This window comes from Neovison vison, chromosome 2 (assembly GCF_020171115.1).
Source record: "Neovison vison isolate M4711 chromosome 2, ASM_NN_V1, whole genome shotgun sequence".
Lineage (NCBI taxonomy): Eukaryota > Metazoa > Chordata > Mammalia > Carnivora > Mustelidae > Neogale > Neogale vison.
The window spans coordinates 94343049-94366815 of NC_058092.1; the positions used below are offsets into that span (position 1 = coordinate 94343049).

Below are 23767 nucleotides of genomic sequence, written 5' to 3' on the forward strand. Positions count from 1 at the left end.
ACTGTAAACTTTTCTAATTAAGGATGTTCTTCTTTTTCTAGTTATTACAGTGTGGAGTGTTGAGACCAGACTTCTTTTGCTGTCTCATTGGGCAGCTACAAGCATGAACGGGACCAGGGAATGGCAGCAGCATGCAGAATCTTAGCACTCTTTAGCACAATCTTCTGTATTAGGGAACTCTTAATTGACACGAGATGCTAAAGTCAGACATTGGAATTGGAACAGCTGTAAAGTATGATTTGATCATCAAGACATCACTTGGATTTCATAATCTCAAATGTTTAGGGCTGATGTGAAGTTGAGGTGCTGCATTCCAGAACTTTAAAATGTAGCTTATTCTTTTTTTCCTTCTTAACAGACCACCAGTAGTTCATTTTTAAAGGTTTGTGTTTTTTTTTCATCGAGAGAATAACGTGACTAAATTTTATTTGTTTGCAAAAGAATCTTTATTAAAACACAATCTTAACTATGCACACGATGTGGCCAGATCATCTTAAAAATTTTCCTCTTAGTAGGAACTCTTTGTTTTTAACTTTTGGTATGGTCAGAACATAATATTTCCATAATTACTTAATTCTTTACGGTTATTGGGGCTATGATTGTAGCTTTTTTGGATGAAATTTACGTTACTCTCCTGTTCAAAGTACCATTATGGTTTCTAAATGGTAATTACATTGGAGAGTTCTGTAATAAGACTCTAGCTCTCTAACTTTTGTTTAAGCTTATGGTGTAAGGTTAACCTGGTTTATGCTGATTACCAAATCATTAGGTAAATGTTGATGTAGTATATAAAGTTAGCTTCTTGGATACAGACACAGCCAGGGCAGCTGTTGATTAGAAATGCGAATTGCTAAATTCCAAACAGAAACAGTGACTTTGCTGCTACAGATTTACTAAATTGACCACTTTGGTTCTTGCTTGTTTGTCTCAGTCATAGGGAGTTCTGTAAAAAAAGATGCCCCTTGTTTTCCATCTTCCATGGTCTTTTCTGTTGGGAGACATCTAAAGTGTATTAACAATGCATGCTTTTACTTTGTAAATGTGGTGCCAAATCCCTGTTTGCCATTGTTTTTATTGTAGCAATGTTAAATGTAGTAATCCTTAGTCAGTACCTTCTTTTGCCGAAACTATTGCATTTTGGGACTTTTTCCACAATGTTGTGTGTACAGATTTTAATCTGTAATAGTTGGCAGCAGTATTAAAATGGTGAGTAAAGAGTCCAGGTTTGTTCCTGTTTGTAACTAGTCCTTTCTGGAAATATTTTCTTCTGTTTCTTTTTGTCCCCACTGAATGTGCTTTAGCCTTTGTCTAAGAATGGGTTTAGGTAGAGGGTTCCCTGAAGGGCTAGTCTTCTGGTGTAGTGGTATTGTTGAAGCTTGGTCTGACTGAGGGTCTTATGTCCTATCTGTGTAAGTGACATGCAGTCATAATCCATTTTCCAGGTTTACATTTTGGTTTTGTGGAGAGCTTTATTCACCTCAGCCTGCAGGTCCTTTGGTATAATGTAGAGCAAATGTCCTTAAATACTGAGTGGGCTTTTGGGGGAAGGCAGATAAAGAGAATGCATTTTGAGCATTCCAAATCAGCAGATTGAGCAGTGCCTTTTGGGGTCCAGTCTTTTTGGATTGGATTCTGTGTCATTTTTTGATGTAATCTTTTACTAGTTTAAAACAAAACAAAAAGATTGGTGATCATCAAAGCTGGTTCAGAAAAGCAAGTGACAGCAGTTCAGTGCCTTTATTGGAATTTTTTTCTTACTCTTTTTGGAAAAGTATAACTATGCAGATGGTATAACTGTTATTATCTGAACAGTTTTTTTTTTTTTTAGGGTTGGGAAAACTGGATCTAAAAGAAAACCATCAGCTTCACTTGGTGATGATTAACTTATGCCCACATAAGTTGATAGTCCATGTGCATTTTGAATATATCTTTTCCTCACTGTATTCTGTGATACAGGATCATCTGGAAATGAGAATTGGTGGAAAATTGTTTTAACTGTAGTTTTTTCTACAGTCAGGGCTAATGGGATGATATTGTTGATGATCCAAAATAACAAATAATCTAAGTTAATTATACTTTGAAATGCACTTTGTATTTTCATTCAAATATGTCTGTCTGATATGTTCATATTTTAGCTTTTCTGTTAATGAAAAATGGTAGTTCTCCACTTTTCTGCTTTTATACCATTTACGTTTGTTCTAAAGATCACCTCCTACCCTACCATTCCATATAACTTATTTAAATACACATTCCTTGAGGACACAGGCACACAGTTCATCAAGTCAGTGGTTTTCAAATATGCCTTAAGTCAGAATCAGGATCCATCTCAGTGATTAACTCTTGGCCGGTGGGCTAGTGATCTATAATTTTTAAAAGGTGATTCTGATCATTGCTTTGCAAATCAGTGTTGTTATTTTGAAATAAAGATCTTTTCTAATAGCAGAGCCAGAGTGTGGGGGTGAAACATAATGTGTACTAGCCTGGAGAAAAAGGATTGATACTTGTAATCAATGAAACTAAAAGTTGCCCTGTATCTTTTCTGTGGAGAATGCTGGAGGTTTGTGATGGACCGCATTTCAGTATTCATGTGGCCAGGCTTTGGACCATCTAAGAAACCAGCACATACAAGAAGATTAAATTTTAATGAATAAAGAACAGTAAATAGACTCGAGTAGGAAGGACTGCAAGCAATAGCTTTATTTTGTTGACAGTCACATCTTCACCTGATTAAAACCTTGGGCTGTAAAAAAAAATGCCATTCATTAGGCTCTATGTAAAGAGGAAGTATTCTCAATGGCCAGTCCTCAGCAACCATATAAATTCACACTTGGAACAGATTGCACCTCCTGACATGAATATTCCAAGAACTTTTGGGGCACCTGGATGGCTCAGTCGGTTAAGTGTCTGCCTTTTGCTCAGGTCATGGTCCTAGGGTCCTGGGATGGAGCCTTGAGCCCCGCATTGCATCAGGCACCCTGCATCCCTCCAGCTCCCTGGCCAGCGAGAAGCCTGCTGCTTCCCCTCTCACTCCCCCTGTTGTGTTCCCTCTTTCACTCTCTCTCTCTTTGTCAAATAAATAAAATCTTAAAAAAAAAACAAAAAAACAAAAAAAACAAAAAACTTTTACAGTTATTCAAAGTGGATCTTGGGATGACATTTCATCTTGATAGTTTGAATTCTAAATCTCTACTTCAGTGGATCGTTTTATTATTATTTCCAGTGATGGATTGTTATTTTTTTTACAAGGTGCTGTACTGTAAGAATAGGTGGACCAAATTTTTAAAAAAGTATCTTCTTGCCTTGTTGCTTACTCTCTTATGTGTTGTTTGTGTTTTATTACATGCACATTATTTAGAGCATTTAAAAATAACTGCTGGTTCTTCTAATTCATTTGCCCACCTTATAGTCTTATATCCTGGCCACTGTTCTCCTATACATAGCTGTGACTTTCTTTGGAAATCCTTGCCTAGCCTGACTAGTTACTTCATGTATGTATGCATTTGTTTAGCCTGGTTCTGGAGCATCCTGTTGCAGAGCTGGTCGCTGTATTAGCAGTTACATATAAGGTAAAGTTAGTCTTTCCCTCTAATTAAAAACCTCCCTTTGGTTGATCTTTTTCCCCTTCCAGATGTTGAAAAAAACCACAGTCCTCTACTCATTTAAACATACCTAAAAGAGCACTGATTTTCTTCACTCTTATTATTCGTGAATTCCTTCATATCTTACACTGAATTTAAGAACAAAGTTATTTCAGTTTCCCGGTACTGCCAGGTCATTTTTGTGTTCTTCAGGCTTCATAGTACATACAAGTAGAGCTCTGACCTGGACCAGCCACAGCTTTCTACGTAGCTTTATGGCTGTCTAAGCACAAGAGCGTACCAGGCTACTTTGAGGCCTGAAATTAAAAGTTGGTCTTGCTTCAACCCTCAGGAAATGGAAGATTTAGATGAGGCACCGGGGAACAAACTTCCTGGATGGTCAGGATCTTTGTTTTTTTATCTTTGTTTAGTTTTTAACTACTCCCCCCCGCCCAGCATTTTCTCATAACTTCTATGAATTACTTCTGCTAGGAGAGCATACTCTAGAACAAGTCAGGACAGGCTAGTTTTTTCCTGATACTATGTCAAGCTTACATACCTGGCTTGACTCAAGTCTTCTTAGGAATTAAAGCTAATCCAGAAGGTTGTAATAGTAGATACCTGAAGTACAAAATTTACATATACAGATTCCCTGGCTAAACTCTACTAAATTAAGATGTTTGAGACAGGTCCTGAGAACATGTATTTTTAAATAAACTCCTCTGTGGTTCTGATAGAGCTAACTGGGGCAACATTTGCCAATAACTGAATAGGACCTTATGTTAAAGATCAACCCAAATGGGGTCCCTGGGTGGCTCAGTCAGTTAAGCATCTGACTCTTGGTTTCAGCTCAGGTTATGGTCTCAGGGTTGAGAGATCAAGCCCTGCTCAGACTCTGCTTGAGATTCTCCCTCCCTCCTTTCTGCCCCTCTAAAATGAATAAATACATTTTTTTTAAAAGATCAACATAAATAGTAGACATATAACCTTAAAAGTCACTAGTAAGCAACTAAGGTATTTTTTATTTGCCAATAAATAAGAAGCAGCTTTTGTACCTTTTGTACATGACTTGGAGTGCTCGTCACAAAAAAAATGAGAGAACTGTTTAGTCAAAGAATATTCCTACACTTTTGTTACAGAGTATTTAGTTTTTATACAAAATTAAGACAAAACAAGAGACTTGGAGTTTCCAAACATTTGTTTCATTTGTGTTACTGCATTTATTCAGTGAAAATTGAAAGAAACATCAAAGATAAAATCCCATGATAGAGGTCTAGCTATATATATGTAATAACATGAATATTCATTTACAGTTGGTGGATAAAGAGCAAAGCTTAGCTCTAGATTATAGACTGGGAAATCTTTTTGAGACAAGACTGGGGAAGGAGTAGGGGAAAGGGGAATGATTGAGGAATCAAATAGAAAAGTCTTTGTATGCTTGCTGCTAATGTTGCCCTGAAATCTAATGGGAATCTATAAGGTAGCAGAAATAATTCAGTATTAGAAAATATGCTGCTGGGATACACCATCTCATATATCAGCATCCAGATGTAAGACCTTTGACAGGTGGAATATTCTGTAAAATGTGATTTATCTCTCACCTATCCTCTACTAACCCCCCGTCCCCCACCCCCATATTCCTTTTGGTTATCCAAACATTTTTACCTAGAGGCTTGTTTAAATGTAAGGTTCCCAGCAGACATAATTCAAATCACAAGAAATTAACTGTTTTTTTTTTTTTTAACTTTCCATTTTTGCTTATGGAGGATAAAGGTCCTGAGACCTCTCGAAATCTTACAGAGAGAACTGTTTGTCACACCCGGCTCTGGTCTTTTCTCTTCTTCAACCAGCTATGAAATCTTTGTCTTAAATCCTTATTTGTTACCTAAAGGTAGACTAAATTATTCCTTCCAGCCATGATGTACTGTGGGTGTGATACAGTTGAAATAATATATTTAAAAGTGCTTTGTAAATATTCTTAATGACACTCAAGACGTACTGTACTGCAAAACAAGTAATCTTTTAAGGCGATACCAGCAAATGTATTCATTGTAGCCGGTTTTCTTCTCAGCGTTACTTTTCCCGTATTTGTTTTGAATGCCTGAAATGAAGTTCAACTATAAATGGCTCAAATTTGTTAAGCCGGGTGAAAAGAAAGGTCTTCACTTCGTTTTGTGTTTAAATCCACTTCTTCATTTCTGTTCATACTAGTGCTTGCTTTTCATGGCCAGAAAAGCAGAAACGTACCCTTCTGCTGTCTGCACTGTCTGTTGGACCTCACAGAAATGTCTTCATGTTTTTACCTAGCAGGAACACCAGAGGCTGGGGCCCTGGGCCAACACTGAAGTCCTCCTGGAATCTGTGCTCCGGGGGCTGTGCCGGGTAGAGAGGGCAGTGGGAGGTAAGAGCTCTTCACCCTTCACCACCTTCTCCACCCAGCATGGCCGGCACACTTTGGTCTACGGCACATCTCCAATTGTAGAGCGGGTTTTGAATGCTGTTATTTCTTCTCCAGGGGATGGGACTACCCTGATTTGGACTGTTTGGGGTACATGGAAGTCAATTTTTTATCAGAGTAGGAATTGTTACAAGTAAATGTGTCTTTTATATTGCTTTTAAGACTGGATTTTTGTGCTGCTTTTGCCCATAGAACCTATAAATGCACATTACCAATTATATTGTATTTTTTCCACTATTTTTTTATTGTGGTAAATCACACATAACATAAACTGTACCATCTTAATCATTTTCAAGTACATAGTTCAGTGGTCTAAAGAACATTGGCTATGTGGCACAGCCATCGCCACCATCCCTCTCCAGAACTTCTTTCACCGTCTCAGACTACAGCTCTGTACCCATTAAACACTAACTCCCCATATTCCCTCTTCCCAGCCCTGGTAACCATCACTCTACTTTGTCTTTATAAATTTGACTACTGTGATACTTCTTATAAGTGGAATCATACATTTGTCCTTTTGAGTTAATCATACTGTATTTTTGTAGAAAAAGAAAAGCAACTGTCATCAGATTCACAAGAAATGGAACCTAATTCACATTTGGCTTACTGACATCAGTGTCCAGCACACTGCAAAGGAACTGTATTCAGATCTCTGCCCTCTAAGGATATGAACAGATCATTAATTACACCTTCAACAAATAAAGCTATTTATATTTTTGTTTTATGCTAAATTCACATTCAGATTTGAGGCTGATTTGTATTCAGTTTGGAGATGATACTGTTAAATAGCTATGATTTAGGATGGCGTAATTTAAAAATAACCAAGAATTTGGTTGGGAGTGGGAGGAGCTTAGGGAAATAAGAAAATTGACTTTGACGTTATAGTATATGGTGGGCTTTCAGTAGCATGTTGCATATAGAGAACACTGGCTTGGGATTCAGATGACCTGTTTCGGAATTCTAGTTCTACTTCTAGCAGTTTGATCTTGAAGACATTCCACATCTCTGGGCCTCAGTTTCTTACCCATAAATTGCTAATGAATAGTCCAGTGCCTAGACTATTTTAAAATTCTAGAAGTTTGCTCATTTTAAGAATAAAGATCACAGTTTGTGAAAGTAGGGTTTAACTGGTTCTGACCTACCTTGTTACAAAAAAGATTTCTGAGGATGCATAAGATTCAGCATTGTAGTGTAAATTTAAAATGAAGCAAAAATATAAAGATAGTGAAGTGAGTAGAATACCAGAAGATGAGGCCCACTGGCTCTGTTTTCATGCTGGGACTGGAGGGTTGGTCCTACATGAACATCCATAACCACGTAGACGGTTGGGCTCTTACAGTTTGGCCTATAACCCAAGTCCTGCTTGGAGTCAGAGATCAAGGAAAAGACAATGAAAGAAGCAAACAGTCTGGTACAATTTGTGGTGAGGTTGGGCTACCCTAATTGAAGATGGAATAAGTTAGATATATTAAATTTGGGGCCTGAAAGGGCAAGATCTTAGCCATAGTAAGGATTCTTTTTTTTTTTTTTTTTTTTAAGATTTTATTTATTTATTTGACAGAGAGAGAACACAAGTAGAGAGGCAGGCAGAGAGAGAGAGAAGGAAGCAGGCTCCCTGCTGAGCAGAGAGCCCAACGTGGGCCTCGATCCCAGGACCCTGGGATCATGACCTGAGCCAAAGGCAGCGGCTTACCCACTGAGCTACCCAGGCACCCCATAGTAAGGATTCTTAACCTGGGGCTTCAGGGCTTGGAAGATAGAACTGTATTCCTATCATGTTGGTTTCCCTTTTAATACTCCAAATTTGCATTTTTAAATACTCTGAGAAGAAGGCCATAGGTTTCATTGGACTGTTAGAGGGATCCATTATACAAAAAAAGAATCATAACCCCTGTATATTGAGTTAAAACAAACAGGTTAGTATAGTAGGAATATGCCATTTGGAATGTAGTCCCTGAACAGCTCTTAGATGTATGAAGTCTTGCCCAGGTTTTTTCTTTGGTGAAGTTTTTTAACCAGCAATAGTCACTTTCCCTTATTTCTCTGGTAATTTCTCAAGTTGATTTCTTTTCATGGAATCAGAAAGACTATTAAATGAATCCAATTTTAACAGCCCCAAATTTATTCTTCAGTGTATTTCAAGCTCATATGGCTCTCTAGTATCAATATTGCTAGTAGCAGCCTAAGTGTGAATATGTGTTTCTGGCAAGGAGCAGTTAGTTTCATTTTAATTGACACTTTCTTTTATATACTAAATCTTGGATGCCAAGAGCTTTCCTCACTAGTAGTTGTAAATGCTAAATCTGTACTTGACTTCACCACCTCCTGTCAAGATAAATGCAAGCTTCATTTCCCCTCAGAGAGGTTCAAAGAAATAATTTACTTGTTGTTCTGTATGGGGAGATGTTGTTTGCAGCCAGGCATCACATGGATTCAACTGCAGAGATTTTCAGTGCCTAAAGCAAGATCGGCTGCTTTTTTTGGTTCTGAAACAATAGCAGTTGAAATGGAAATTTTGGCTTTGCTTACCTTAAATTCTGTGATTGAGGGACACCTGGCTGGCTTAGTCGGTAGAGCATGCAGCTTTTCTTCTCAGGGTCGTGAGTTCAAGACCCACGTTCAGTGTAGAGATTGCTTAAATAAATACACTTACAAAAAAAGTTCTGTGACCAGTAAGTGGTAGCAATAAAATCATTAGTACTCTTAAGTGGGAGTGTGCTGAAGTCTTCCAAGTTTATTCAGAAAGTGTCTTGTATACCAGAGGGGCACCTGGTGGCTCAGTTGGTTAAGCGTCCAACTCTTGATCTCAGCTCAAGTCTCAATCCCAGGGTCGTGAGTTCAAACCCCACACTGGACTCCACGCTGGGCATGGAGCCTACTTTATTTATTTTAATGATTTAATTTATTTATTTGACAGAAATCACAAGTAGGCAGAAATGTAGACAGAGAGGGGAAAGCAGGCTCCCCGCTGAGCAGAGAGCCCGATGTGGGGCTTGATCCCAGGACCCTGAGATCATGACCTGAGCTGAAGGCAGAGGCTTAACCCACTGAGCCACCCAAGCGCCCCTGGAGCCTACTTTTAAAAAAAGTGTCTTGTATATCTGAGACAGTTACAGTGATAATGGCAGTTGTGGGGGGCGGGGGGGGAGTGGCTGCAGAGGGATAGTCTGCTTAATAAAGATGGTTAATTTTGGACATGTGCCTTAGAAACTCCTATCTCCAATCCAGTAATTCAGATCTCTGAGCTAAGCTAAGTCTGTTTGTAAAAAATGGTGGTAGGTTTATTGAGGTCTTGTTTTTAATTGTTTTCTTTTGCAGAATATAGGGAAGGTTTGCTGCTTTCCTTGGGATAGTTCATCTAAAAACTTGATCTTGAATTTCTTAAGTGACTGCTTTTATATAGATTTTTTTTCTGTGATTCTAACCACATAGCTTTTATGCTCTTTACATTCAGTTTATGTTTGTGATCATTAGAATAACCCTGTGAAGTGATGGAGAAGTTATCTTTATTTTATAGATGAGTGACTCAGGGCTCAGAGAAATGAAATATTTATACCTTGTAGTAAAAGAACCAGTTCTGGCACCTGGGTCTCCTGACTCCGGCGTTGTGCTCTTTAAACTGCACTAGCTATCCCAATTTGAAAGGAACAGGACACAGTTGCGATCATGTATAAGTCCATCTCTAAAGGAGACTGAATTCACTCTTCATGCCGTGGTATGTTGATCTATGCTTTTCTGCTTGAAATTAGCCAAATTCCAAGCCCGTTTAGGGAATGTGTACATGAAGAGAAATGAGAATTAGAAGAGCCCGCAGTCCTTGAGGTTTTCTTTGATGATAATATCTGTAACTGCGTCAAATACAAATTTGACATTCTGTGTGTCTGTAGCACAGGTCATGTGACTGTAGATTTCTTTGACATCTTTTCGCATGTTGAGGTCAAGGAACTGACTCTTGATGTAATTCCCTGCATCTTCATAAGAGTTGTTTCCTGGTTTCCCAGAAAAAATAGTGAAGAAGTGGGATAAATTAACCCTTCATAACTGCTTGCTTTTTTAGGTGACCAATTTGATCCATGAAATGTGTTGGACAGCTGCAGTTGGGGGCCTATTTTTAGAGGGAGGGTCCTCTCCTTTATTGCACTCCAGTGTTTATCACTTGAGTTGGACAATGAAATTGAGGAGAGGGTGTCTCCACCCTTGATTTCTGGTAGGTATCATTTGAACAGTCGGCGGCTCTCCTGCATCTAACATCTGTTCTGTTCCAGGGACATCTGAATTTAAACCTGTGACTGAATACCCAAGTTTCTCAGATTAGACATCCAAGGATCACTCGGATATCACAAGGCACATAAGAACTGAGTTAAAGGGGTAAGGGATCATCAACCCAGGAAAGCAAAGGAGTTAGACTTAGTACTCCTTAAAGACAGGTTCCTTCGTGTCTCCTTGGTATAGGAAACCAGGCGATCACCAGTCATTACCAAGAAATGGTTACCCTTGTCTCCAGCCCTTGATACTTACCATCATACTCTGGAAAACAAATACTGAGATGGACTTTCTTGATTTTTTCCTCAAAGAGGTCCTTCTTGTTGAGAAAAAGGACAATGGAAGTAGCCGCAAAGAACTTGTGGTTACATATGCTGTTGAAGAGGTGCAGTGACTCATGCATGCGATTCTAGGAGGAGGAAACACCATCAGAGATTTCAGATTGAGCTGACGGGTATATTTTCTCCTTCCTGTTCCCGTTCCCCTTGGAGAAACTAGTGCTCCAAATGTAAGAGGAAGAGCTTATCTCCTTTTGGTGTGGTGGGATAGAGCCCAGATGATGTAGCTGCCCTTCTAATTGTTCTGTCATAGCCGTGTGACTTGGGGCAGATTACTGAGCTTTTTGAGTTTCAGTTTCCCTATCAGGGTTATTATGGAGGTCTGATGAGATCGTGTATGTAGTGTCCATGGCAGTGAGTGACGTAGAGTTGTACAATCAATGTTATGCTGGGCTTAGGCTGCCAGGGCATTGCCAGGGACTTCAACGCCCTTAGGTGCAGTGGATACACAATTGAAGCTAGGCCTGAGTTTTCATGTGCCTGTTTGTGTCTCCAGGATGACTTTTTTTTTCCCACCCCTCAGGATGATTTTGATAGGCTTCTATTATAGGGTCCTGGATCTCAGTTTGGGCAGGAACATAACAGGGATTATTGCCTCGGTGTCAAATGGTGAGGGCTAGAGAATTTCTTGATGCCACACAACCAGCGCTTCTGCCTGTTTCCTCCTCTGAGTGCCACTTTGAGAAGTTGTGCTGTGTATCTGCGCAGTCTAGATGTTTCCAGTTCCCCAAACCAGCCTGTTTTCAGGGAGCAGATCTTTAGGATTTGAAGTATGCTATTAGTTGGCTTGGGCTCAGTCTTTTCATCTAATGAGGAAAGAAAACAAATCTACTTTTTGTGGCCTTTTATCATTGCTAATACTCCTGCAGAACCCCTTAAAACCTCATAGACTTAAGGGTTAGAGATGGAAGAGATCTTGAAAAATGAATTTGCACAGAAGATACTCATAGAGCTCTCATGTGAACTTGAACTCTGCTAAGGAGAAGGGAGAACTGGAGCAAGGAATAGGAGTGTAGGTGCTTTGTCTGATATCCATAAGCTGTGGGCCTCCATTAGCATTTCCATGCAATGATATCCTCTGTCTCAAACTCCAGAGGTAACTGGCTGGGCAGACCATGGACCTGCAGAGCCTCTGTTAAAATCTGCAGGCTCAAGAGACTCACCCTCAGGTGAGGTGACACCCTCCAGCTGCCAGTTTAAGTGGCACATGAGAAACCTGGTTTGCCAGTCTCTCCTTAGTCCTGTTGACAGTACATATTTAGGCTTGCAAATGAGATGAGTAGTCCAACCCCTCTGTCATGTTGCACAAAGATACACATCATACATTGTCTTTCTGCTTGTTCGTTTTCATCTCCTATCCTTTATTTCCATATGCAGCCTTAAGTGTAACTCCTGTGCTTTACCAAACCCATTGTGATCCCTTGTCTCTTTAATTATCAATTCCTTTTGTGAGCTGTGTGATGTCCAAGTGATTCTTAGATGGCTGATCTGAGACCAAGCTCACTCCCAGTAAATCTGGAGTTCTAAAGTGCTAACCTAGAGCCTGGAAAAGAGGTTTTTCTAGAATTGTTTGCCTGAGATATTGATTTGGCCGCTGGAGGACTGCTAGAGTGTCTTGAAATCATCCAAGTTGAAGAATTGGTGACGCAAAGTTTAGAGGAAGGGTTGCAGGGGAACTATGAAAGCTGCTTTGTGCAAAGGCCACTTACTACTTCATCATCTTCCACTAGCACCATATCATAGGCACTGAGGGCTGCACAGAAAATGATGCAAGTGACTCCCTCGAAGCAGTGGATCCACTTCTTTCTCTCTGATCTTTGCCCTCCCACATCAAACATCCTGAGGGAAAAAAACAGCACATGGACTTGGTGTTTACCCCAGAGAGGTGGCCACTTTGGGGCCAGTTGGCAATGAGATGGGAAAGGGAGAGAAATAGGGAGGTCCTTCAGATGGGGCTTTAGTGAAGGCCAAGAAATATGTCCTTTTGCCCTTTTTTGGTATCTGAGGTGTACTTGGAACCATGTGTTGTATCTGTGGTGCCCCAGGGAACTGTGGACTTACCTGAAGTTCAAGTCTTTGACAGAAAACTTGGTCTCAATGATGCCTGTAGTTTTGACTCTGGATCGAAGCACATCTTGCTCATTAGGGAGGTAGTCAGGGGCTGTAATCCGGTCTAACTGGTTCAGGTAGCTAGGGAAAAGAGCTTAGAATTGACATAAACTTTCCACGGCCAAGGCCAAGAAAGGTAAAGGGTCTTACCCAAAGTTATACAGCTAACGTGGTGATAGAACCAGGACTAGAATCCATACTGTTAAACCTCAGGTTCATTCTTTCAAACTTCATGTGTCTTTACAAAAGGGAGTGTGGGTTGGGCTGAGAGGCAGGGGTTCTATCACATATAAGTCAAGTTAGATAACATTTCCTTAAGTTTTGCCTGACTTCAAGGTTTTCTAGACCCTTCAGTGAGATTTGGTGGTTTAAATGGGTGCCAAATTTTCCATCAAGACTCAGGAGTAGACTAAAAGGGACTTCAGAGACATTAAGAGATGTGATTCAGTGCCTAGCATGAGACCTTATTTATATCCTGAATCAAGTTGGGAAGCAAACCTTTGAGATAACTAGGAAACTTAAATGAGCACTTACTTGGGTATTTGAAGACATTAAGGAATTATTAAATATTTAGGTGTGATGATTATGTTCTTTCTTTAAGTCTTTTTTTTTTTTTTTTTGAGATGCATAGTGAAATTTTTAGGTTGTTGGAATATGTGCTACTCCCTTCAGAGTAATCCAGTAGGAGATGGAGGTGAAACAAGAGTGGCTGTGAGTTAACAGTGGAAGCCAGGTGATTCGTTATATTATTCTGCTTTCATATATGTTTGACAGTTAATATAAAAAATTTTAAAAGACAGGAAGAAGGCAAATACAGAGTGAGATGACAGAAGAAGTGAAGGAAAATTAACAGTGCTTACTGTGTGTGCGGCATTCGCACATTTAAATTCTCATTTAACCTCACACCTTTAAGTTTCATATCCCATTTTACAAATAAAGGAAAAATTAAGAAGAGTTAAATGATTGGGGCCAAGGTCAAGAGACATTGTGGTGTATTGTAAAAAGCCTTCAACTTTGTGAAATAGACCTGGATTCAAATCCAGCCTTTGCTGGGACGCCTGGGTGGCGCAGTTGGTTAAACGACTGCCTCCGGCTCAGGGCGTGATCCTGGAGTCCCGGGATCGAGTCCCACATCAGGCTCCCAGCTCCATGGGGAGTCTGCTTCGCTCTCTGACCTTCTCCTCGCTCATTCTCTCTCTCACTGTCTCTCTCTCTCAAATAAATAAAATAAAATCTTAAAAAAAAAAAAATTCAAATCCAGCCTTTGCTGTTTATCTATAGGACTTGGGTTAAGTTAATTAACTTCTCTGAACCTCAGTTCTTCATCTATAAATGGGACTAATACAAAGTAGTCTCCACCTCAAAGGCTTACTGTACAGGTCAAATGAGACTGTGTATGTCATGAACCCAGCAGTGCCTGGGCCTTGGTGAGTCAGTGCTCTGAATGGCAAATGAGAACCGTGTTACAGAACTAGGTGACAGAACAAGGATTAAATCCAGGTCTGTTTGACTGCAAAGTTCATGCCCATCTATGATAGATTCCATGCCATTAGAGGTATGACTGATGTGTACCTTATCATTTTGGAACCAGCTTTGCAAAGTTGGTTCTTTTTAATCCCTGACCAACTTCCTTTGGTTTCCCCTGGAAGTTTCTGTGTTCCATGCCCTGGCACCCTGGCATAAAAGATACTATGTATGGGTGAATGAGGCATTCACTTCTGGTAAGTGGCCTGAGTCTAGGTGACATTAATGTTACCAGCTAGAAAATGGCACCCTGGAAAGGCCATCATGAATCAAGTGCCTCCTGGGAGAGCCCATGGCAGAACTGCAGGTCTGTCTTCACATTCATGGTTTTGAAAGGAGACGCTATGTGTATGAATTGATGAAGAGGACAGCAGTCTGAATGCTACTAAACAGAGCACCTTTGTTTTGGATTCTGGGTGTCTTCAGCTCTGTAGGCTGCAGTGAGCCAGTGTAAAGCAATACAGAGTGGTGACGACTATGGCGGCGTGTCTCTAAGGGCATCACATTCAAAGCATAGTAGAACACTGCTCAAGCCTAAGCAAAACAGGTATCCAGGCTGAATTCAGTCCTTTGGACTCCAGCTTTGAGCCTGAAATTTTAGGCTGGGTGTGATTTCTCCTGGAAGTCCTGGTTGCTTACACCTCATCCCACCCCATCCCCAGGCAGTCTTACTAAGATGCTGAATCATTGAGTTGGTATTCTGCAGCTCGGTCAAAGCAGGCTTGCACCCCACCATCCTTCCACAACTTCCTGATGACCTCCACCAGCTCTGGAGGCATGGTGCCCTCCTCCGTGGAGTCAGCCAGGTTGTTGAGCTGTCGCCCAGTATCCTGTAAGGCAGAGACCTGGCTGAGAATGGCACAGGAGTAATGGCTTTCCAGGAGGCTCCTGGGAATACTGCTGAAAGGAGAGCATTTTGCCTTGCTACCAAAGCCCAAGATGGAGATAGCGTCCAGTGAAGATGCTAAGAAAACACTAATTAATTTTGAGTGTGCTTCAGGAATATAAAGAGTGGCAATTTATCCCATCCTGGGATGCCTATGGGAAAACCTAGGTTCCAGGAGTTTCCTCTGTGGTGTTTCTATCTTCTAGCCTTTGTCCAAAAGGGTACCACCACAAATGTGGATCCTCTGCTACAGGGAGGTTGGATGTTTAAAGACCAGATTGACCGTGAAATACACAACATGGGAGACAGGAAACCATCACCTTCTTTCAATAATTCAAATCTTGGAAAAAGCCAAAACTGGAACTAGAGATTTAGCTTATAAAAGTTCCATGGCCAGGGCAAGGAGCCCAAGGAGAAGAATTTAAATGGTAAAATAAGACAAAAAGGCGGAGGAAGCTGAGAGCAGATTTTTGTAATTTATTTTAAAGGTAGGGATTGCATACTTCTCCAAGACTGAAGTAAAAAGACTGGAAGCTCAGTAAATGAGATTTAGTTACATGAAACTCTTTTTTGACTCAAGTTTCCTCATAGCTTGTTGGCTGCTATTTCTTCTCATTAGCCTTTCCTCCCACCCTTAACCACATATTGTTAACCACGTACCGCACAGCTTGGTTCAGCATAGTCAATACCCAGTGTGGACATGGCACGGATGATAGCCAGGATGGACTGCAGTACATTCCCATAGATGATGGACTTATACTCCAGGCATTCCTCTGGCGTATAGCCGTCTTGATGGATGATCCTGCAAGGAGTAGATAGACACCCAGCTCTTAGTTGGACCTGAGTAACCAGATCTAAGGGATTGGGAATCTGGAAGGATTTAAAGGGTCATAAGAACCCGATCTCATGCCTATTGCTGTCCCAAAGTAGAGAGTGAGGGGGGGAAGGCATGCAGATGAGGGGCACTGGGAATCAGGTTCTTTTTTTTTTTTTTTAAAGATTTTATTTATTCATCTGACAGAGATCACAGGTAGGCAGAGAGGCAGACGGAGAGGAAAGGAAGTAGGCTCCCCGCTGAGCAGAGAGCCCAGTGTGGGGCTCAATCCCAGGACTCTGGGATCAGGCCCTGAGCTGAAGGCAGAGGCTTTAACCCACTGAGCCACCCAGGTACCCCAATCAGGTTCTTTATATCCTTTACATATGGGTTTCTTGAGGCCAGGGAGCCCTTCATCCTCCATGCCTCTGTTGAATTCTTCACCCTACCTCTGTCTTCTGGGGCTTTGTTCCTACTCACTTCATCTGTTTGACGATAGTGCTCTTTCCTGACTCTCCAGCACCTGCAGGGAGAAATTCTTATGCTTCAGTTTTCCACCAGTTCTCCCCAAACCTCCAGTAGGTGGCCTGTGAGAAGTCCAAGCTAGGACTTGCTTGTGAGTCTTGTTAGGGGAGAGCACAAAGGGATGACTGCTGCCCTCAATTTCTGCCAGCCTTGAGCTCGGGTCATTCAGTTTCTCAGTCTCTGCACTGCTGACATTTTGGGCTGGGCAGTTCTTTTTTGTGGGGACTGTCCTGTGCATTTTAGGGTGTTTAGCAGCATTCCTGGCCACTACCCGCTAAGAGGCCAATAGCACTCTTCTCTTCCACTGTGACAACTAAAAATGTCTCAGACATTTCCCAGTGTCCGGGGGAGGTAGAGGGAGTAGTGGCAAAATCTCACTGAGAACCACTGATAGATTCAGGGGAATTCCTTTAACACATTTCTCCTCTGCCTATTTTTACTCAAGAGAGTGATCTTGGGGCAGGATTGCAGAGAGCTTTATAACTTCACTGAAATACATTTTTTTCATCATCATGCTTTTTCCTTTATTGGCTAAAATGTTCTAGTGTCCTAGTGTCCTCCCATTTGCACTCTGTTCCCCTCCATACACCCTTCAACCCTCTTCCCCAGTTTGCGTGGCCCTGATGGGTTAACCACCTCCCACTTAGCCTGCGCCTCTTCCCTCTAAGCTGCTTATCCTGAATGTGGAAGAAAGCTGCTTAGGCTTAAAAGATCTCTCAGTGGCCTTGCCATCTCTTTCCCCTTCTGTAGCTTCTTGGGCTCCTTGGAATCTTGTTCCAGCGTACAGCGGTATTCTCACAGAGCAGCTGGGGAAGGGGAGATGCCGTGGCCTGGGGCTCTGGTTCCCTGGCTTCTCATGGGCTTCAAAACAACCCAGCCAGCTATGTCCTGTTGCACAAATGCTGCCTGCTCTAACTTACCTCTGTCCTACTACTGGAGGTTTCCCCCTTAAGCCAGGTGTCCCAAACTCTTCATTGTCTTGGTTCTATTTATGGCTGTGACCAGCTTCTCTGACTGACCAACAGAAGTGCTTTTCTTTTTTCAGCACAGACCTGTGATCTGCTTAGGAGCTCATCGGGTTGATAAACTTACAATCTGGCAGGGACTCTCAAGGCAACTCCTGAATAGAAAGCTAGGAAAGGACTGCCCTAGAAAAAGATTCTGTTCCTCCTCCCTCAGGGCTCCCTGGTTCTAAAATTTATACAAATTGTGTACTGGAAGCAAGGAGAAGGAACCAGTTTACTTGGCAAGCATCAGTGGGCCTATCCCCAGGACTACATGGCACTGATTATATGGTAGGACTTCTGAGTCCACTGTCTTCTCCTGAGTCCTTGACTCAGAGCTCTCTGACTATAGATTGGGTAACTGTCTGCAAGCCCAGGATTCACTGTATTTGCCAAGCTGTGAGGTATTAGATTTGGAGATGAATGGCTCTATCCCGGCCCTTGCACAATCCTGATTCAAGGAAGAACAGAACAATTCCAGGGTAGCTTTGGCATTCTGCATCTCCTTGGGGTGGCTGCGCTCAGCCCTAGAACCCTGATCCTCTAGCTTTAGACTGGCTGGGGAGAAGAAAAATGACCTGCTGTCCCTCCTCCCCATGGGGTGGGCTAGAAGCCACCAACCATCCAGGATAAGCAGGAAGGAGCAGTACCTTCTCCTTCCCTGGCTCAGCTTCCCATCTCGCTTACCCAGCAATAGCAGCTTGACGGTCTTGGCTTCCTTGTCAGCATCCTCCTGCAGCTTCTTTTCTAGCTCCTTGGACCTCTTGGCTAGTTCTTTGTCCTCAGCACTGGCTCCACTCCCCATCTTTCTGCTGTCTTCTCGGCTGCTGCTTCCGGCCCTTATGCTTCTTCTCTAGAGTCTCCTATATGAGACGGAAGATAAGGAAAAAGTAACTTGGGATTGAGTATCTGTTTCGTTGTAGTCCTCCTAAAAAGCTGGTTCTATAGGGAGCTAGGTGAGAGAGTGGGCTCTAGGGTTTTGTGCCTGGCCTGTCTTGGCTAAGACTCCCTACCCTGCTGGAGATCTACTTAGTCTAGGGATTGTAGCCTTTATATCTAGCAGTGTGATGGGTCAAAGCCAATTAAGAGCTCAGTATGACAAAGGGCAAGGACTTGGGATTCTGTACTAGGAAAATGATCTGCGGGATTCTGGCACAGGAGGATAGGTGGCAGGTACTGAAGCTCTCTGGAATGAGATCATTCTTTGGAGGGGCTGATCCCCTAAAAGTCTCTTACTTCCTTGGATTCATTTGCATCTTAGTGCTAGAGATTAGAGGCACAAATGCAGGAAATTGCCCATCCTGAGGCTCCAGATTGTAAGAGTCTTGGTTTTAAAGGCTTCAAGGCATCAAAGCACCCTCTCCATCATACCAGGCTGGTCCTGGCAAGGAGTTTTGTTTAGGGTGATGCCCTTTGTGGAAAGATTAGAAATGTTTCCTCCAGCTCCACCTGTGGCTGCTGCACCAGGAAGCTATTAGCTTATTCTTTATGTTGGCTCATCTCTCTCTCTGCGCGCTTCTGGTACTAGCGCTTACCACTTCATACTGTGTTTTGCGTTGCACATGGGTTCCCCCTGGGCTGAATTCTTCCACTGGAGGTCAGGGACCAGATGTGATTCATCTTTGAATCCTTCTGACTTGGTGGTTTATCAGTGGACCCTCAGTAAAGGTTTGGTGACCGAAGGAAAGATAAAGGGTATGTGTAGACAGAATGAGGCTGCTTCCTGTCAACCCACTAAAGCCACCTGAGGCCACCTTCACTTGGCGAGTGAGCTTCCGCTGCTGTTTAGACTGGGGGTCTGCTTCCTTGGGAAACTGGACTCTAGCCTCCAGCTTTGCAAAAGTTGGGATGGCCCTCCCTCTGGCCCTCATCCCTGCTGCCCCTTCCTGGGGGGAAATGCTAGAGTGCAGTCCCGCAGTTGCCTCTCGGACCTATCCAAGACTCCCTCCATGGGTCATATTTCTTTATGCCTGTTATTTCAGTTTGATTAAATGAATTGCTGGTGGAACCTCCTCAGAAGGAGATACTTAAGAATGTGGCCCCAAAATTTGGCGCAAGGCCTAGCACAGTTCATCTGGGAGCTTCTTAGAAATGTAGGATCTCACGCCTCAACCTAGACCTTCTGATTCAGAACCAGCGTTGTAACAGAATTGCAGGTGACTCTAAGGATGTTAAAATTCAGCAAGTGCTGCCCTAGAAAGTATTAGGGAACTGTTTTTCCCTCAAACCTGCCTGATTACGAGGATCATCTGAGATGCTGGTTTCTGTGTATCATCAAATCTTAGATATCACTGGCTGAAAGATCACTCAGATTTCAAAGATGTTAACATATCCTGTATATTTTTAAAGGGGTGTGTTTTAGAATCAGTATTTTCTGGTAATGGTGCTAATTCCAGAGCCTGAGAAACTATTTTAAAATAGCTAATATAGGGGATTACCATCATGTGGCAAGTTTGGAAAAAAACCTGATCTCGTTGGCCTGGAACACAATCCAGGCATGAAGATTTCCAAATTTCCCCCAGGTGATTCTAATGTGCAGCCAAGGACTTGAGGATTTAACTTGAGTTTGAAGGGTTTAACGTGTTCTTTTCTTTTAGTGTGGAAATGTGCTGCAGTGGCCTGTCCACTGGGCTGGAAAAAGTGGGAGGTAGCACCTGGGGCTCCTACCTACTAGGTTCCCCGAGCCCCTGCTGAGCACGAGCATCTTCCTCCTTCCACCGCCTTTCAGTTGCATATCTGAGTTTCTGGATGAGAAGCTCTGGGCCTGCAGCCCAGATACTCAGGGCTGATGGAGAAGTAGGTAGCCGCCAAGGTGCCTTCCATAGTGATCATGTTTTCCCAATCAAAACTTGGCAAATGCTCCTTGACTTAAGAGAAAACAGGAGAGTGTCTTTGAAATTGTGACTGTCTTGGAATCTCAGCTATAAAGTTTCAGTAATTATACCTCCCTAACCCTGCCCTAGCTTACCCACAATATTGGTAACCTACACTCAGGCCAGAGCTGTGCGGAAATCTTCTCTGTTCGGAGCAGGGGACTGCCAGGAACTGTGCTAGAGAAGTTGTGTGGCTCCTATCAGTTCATTCTAATGCTAACTTCAAGGTAAGTACTCTGTCACCAGTTTACAGTGGCTTGAGGGTTAAGTAACTTGTTCAAGGTCATGTAAGCTTAATAAACAGATACATCAGGGGATCTTTCTACTACCCCCATATAAGCAGCCAGTAAAAGAACACTTGGACATAAAAGACAAATGCATAAGCTTGCTAAGCTTATGTAGCGATTGCATTTTGAAAAGAACCATGAACTTGTTTCACTCATAGGGAAAATGTTCGAGCTATTTCTTTTTCAGCTACCACCCTTGCAAACTTCTGTGCTGCTTCTACTTGTTTCCTAGTTGGCTGGGTTCCCATTCCCACTACTAAGCTGGTAAGGGAGCTCCTGACCCATGCCTGGCCTCTAATTGTGCTGACCCATCCTGGTGCCAGTGACCTCCTACCTCCCGTCGTCAGCTCCTGTGCCTTTCCTGTGGCTGTTCTACTTTATTAATTTGAATTCAGTGTCCTAGTGGAGTAGGTAAAGCATGTAGGTGCTGTTCGCATTTAGAAGCACAGAAAGAGGATCATCATCTTAATAAACAAGCTAGGATCAGCTACAATTCAGGAGTCCTGGTTAACAGCCTGATAACCAAATGAGTGGAAAAGGACTCACCATTTCCCAACAAGTTTTGTCCTGTTTCTTGGGCTAAGGGGAGATCTCAGGATCTGTCTTACCCTCAATGGTGGGGACTGTGGGTAAAGCCTTGTCCTGGCTGGGCTTGGGAGCACATGAATGAGGAACTGCCTTCAGGACCTTCCAGTCCAAAGGAAGAAGAGAGGTAAATTCACAGAGAAACAGTTTAATGAAAGGAACACTTTGCTGGAGAATTAAGAGCTGTTTAAAACCCAGCCTCCACCCCTGATAGGCAAGACAATTATAAACATATTTAACTGTCAGACTGAAAAATTCTGTGGAAGAAAGGAGGAAGTGACTAAATGAACAGACTTTGATTAGAGAAGCAGAACACAGAAATAAGGGGTAAGGCATTTTGGGGAGAGGAAAGCATGAGAGAAGGCGTGGAGGCCTGAGGTGCAAACTGTGCTCAGGAAAGACGAAATGGGCCAGTTGAGGATGGTGTAGGGGCAGCATTGGGGCTAGGCAGTGAGGGCCTGGAGTGGCAGGGCAGGGCGTGGCTAAAACCATTTGAAGACAATAACAAGTACAGCTGGGTGCAGCTGCATGGTGCTATAAACAGTGTTGGGGGACTGGGGTCAGGGGTGACAGGGCTGTCTGGGAAAGCTGAGAAATAAGAGCTGAACAGCTTGGTTCGAGAAGGATCTGGGCATAGGGGATGCTTTGAGGCACTGTTCTGGCCAAGGACAGGTGTGAGGCTGCAGGCATTCCCTCCCAAGCCCAGTGTCGGCAGAGAGTGGTCTGGCCTGGGGGGAAGCTGAGGTCACATTGGGCTGCAGGCCAGAGTCTAAGAGAAGCATTCATCAGAGAATTAAGTGGGGGCCTAGGGCTCAGGGAGGGCCATTTAAAAGGAACCATCTGGTGAATAGGGTAGGAGGGGAGGAAGCTGTGTTTAGAGCTAGGGAAGATCCCAGAGGCTCAAAGACAACATGAAGAAGCTGGAGGCCAAGGGGGATGACTCACTCCTCATTTCCCAAACTGTTCTTCCTAGACCATGAACCCCGCTGAGATTTTTTCTGGTGTTGTGTAGGTGGGGAGATCGATGCTTAGCTGTAATCAGCGCACACTTCCAAGCAGGGACGGCGTACCAAAAGGCCTGGAAATAGGGGAGGGTTACCAGGTGAAGGGTGTGTTGCAGTGGGACTGGGGAGGAGCACAAAGGGACTAGTGAACCGGTTTGCCTGTGTGAGGAGGAGGGAAGGGATTGCCACCTATGGGCTGATTAGGTAGGTAGGTCTGAATCAAGGGGGAATCCTAATGAGACCTAGCCCAATACAAGATACCACCCCTTAAAACTATGTCAAAATTTGCATTTTGTCAGAATATAGATGACCTTCTACATGGTTACCTGCTGCTTGATTTTTAATTTTGAGATTTATTTTGTTACTCATTGTTGAGGGCATAATGGCTTCAAAATTCCTAAAGATCCCAAGACCAATTTATTCGGGGGTTAAGACCCAGGAGAGTCTGTTGGGGGTGGGGTGTGGAGGCTATTACAGATTTGTTGTTTTCTATGCCCTTGATTATAAAAGTAATGGATATGCATTGTAGACAATTTTTAAAATGCAGATGAGTATAAAGAAGGAAATAAATATAATTCCCCATTCTACTGCCTACAGATAACCACTTGTAAACCTTCTGGTGGTTTGTTTTCTATGCATATATGTCACATATTTAGGGCCATACTGTATGTACAGATTTTTACGTTCATTTTTTTAAACCAAGCCTTACATTATAAATATCCGCCTCATTAAGAAGTTCTCCAAGAACAGTTTTTAATGGTTGTATTTCATTGCGTGCATCTGACAAAACTGAAACATCTCCCTGTTGTTGGACCTTAATGTTTCCAGCTTTTCTATGTGATAAACATTGCAGTGATGAACAAATTTGTGCATATTTTTCTGACAGCTCTTTTCAGCACAATTTTCTGAAAGTGGAATTACGGGGTCAAGTAATAATGAACTCTTTAAAGACGTTTGATTATGTATTACCAAATGGCCTTCAGACAGGTTACATTGCTTGTGGTGCCCACCAGTAGTATGTGTGTGTCCCATCTCACGACCCCCTTGCCTGCGTTAGGACTTTTCCCCCTTAATCTTTGTTAATTTTATGGGTAAACATGGAATTTCCCTTCTTGTGTTGCTTCTTTGTGAGGTGAACTCCCCCACCCCCAGGTCTGTGGACACGGTCGTTTTTTGAGCTTGCCCATGGTGAGAAGCAGCAGGCAGAGATCAATAGAGGTGAAACCAGATATACAGGGATAATAGGGTTCAGGGTCCAGAATTCAGCCTGGGGAGAGGTGGAGGAGGCAAGAGTTTGGGAAGGAATCTGGCTGTGGGGGTGGTGAGAACTGGGAGGAGCTGGACAAACAGCATTAATACAGCTGGGTGTGGGGGACAAAGGGCTCCCACAAGGGGGAGAAGTAGGAAAAAGACTAATTGCTGCTAACACACTGAAGATACCCGTGGTCTTAGGAACACCCCCCTCAAGTTCCCTTTAGGTAGGATTCTCTGTCACTTGGAAGTGGAGTGCTAGCTGGGT

At 42.6% G+C, this 23767-nt stretch overlaps 2 protein-coding genes across 2 annotated transcripts in view; one reads left to right on the forward strand and one right to left on the reverse strand.

The window, feature by feature from the left end:
* The window catches only part of GNAI3 (G protein subunit alpha i3), a 36965-nt gene extending 35745 nt beyond the window's left edge, over positions 1–1220 (forward strand). Inside the window, exon 9 of the mRNA XM_044238857.1 lies at positions 42–1220. The gene's annotated coding sequence lies outside the window, so the exon portion shown is untranslated. The remainder of the gene's footprint in view (positions 1–41) is intronic.
* Positions 1221–9557: 8337 nt separating this feature from the next.
* Positions 9558–18429, reverse strand: GNAT2 (G protein subunit alpha transducin 2). The gene is made up of 8 exons (XM_044238858.1): positions 18187–18429; positions 16451–16493; positions 15817–15958; positions 14943–15100; positions 12699–12827; positions 12347–12476; positions 10555–10708; positions 9558–10025 (listed from the first exon to the last, which is right to left on the reverse strand). The coding sequence occupies exons 1-8, from the start codon at positions 18302–18304 to the stop codon at positions 9835–9837; spliced, it is 1065 nt and encodes a 354-aa protein (XP_044094793.1). The 5' UTR covers positions 18305–18429; the 3' UTR covers positions 9558–9834.
* Between the last annotated feature and the right edge of the window lie 5338 nt (positions 18430–23767).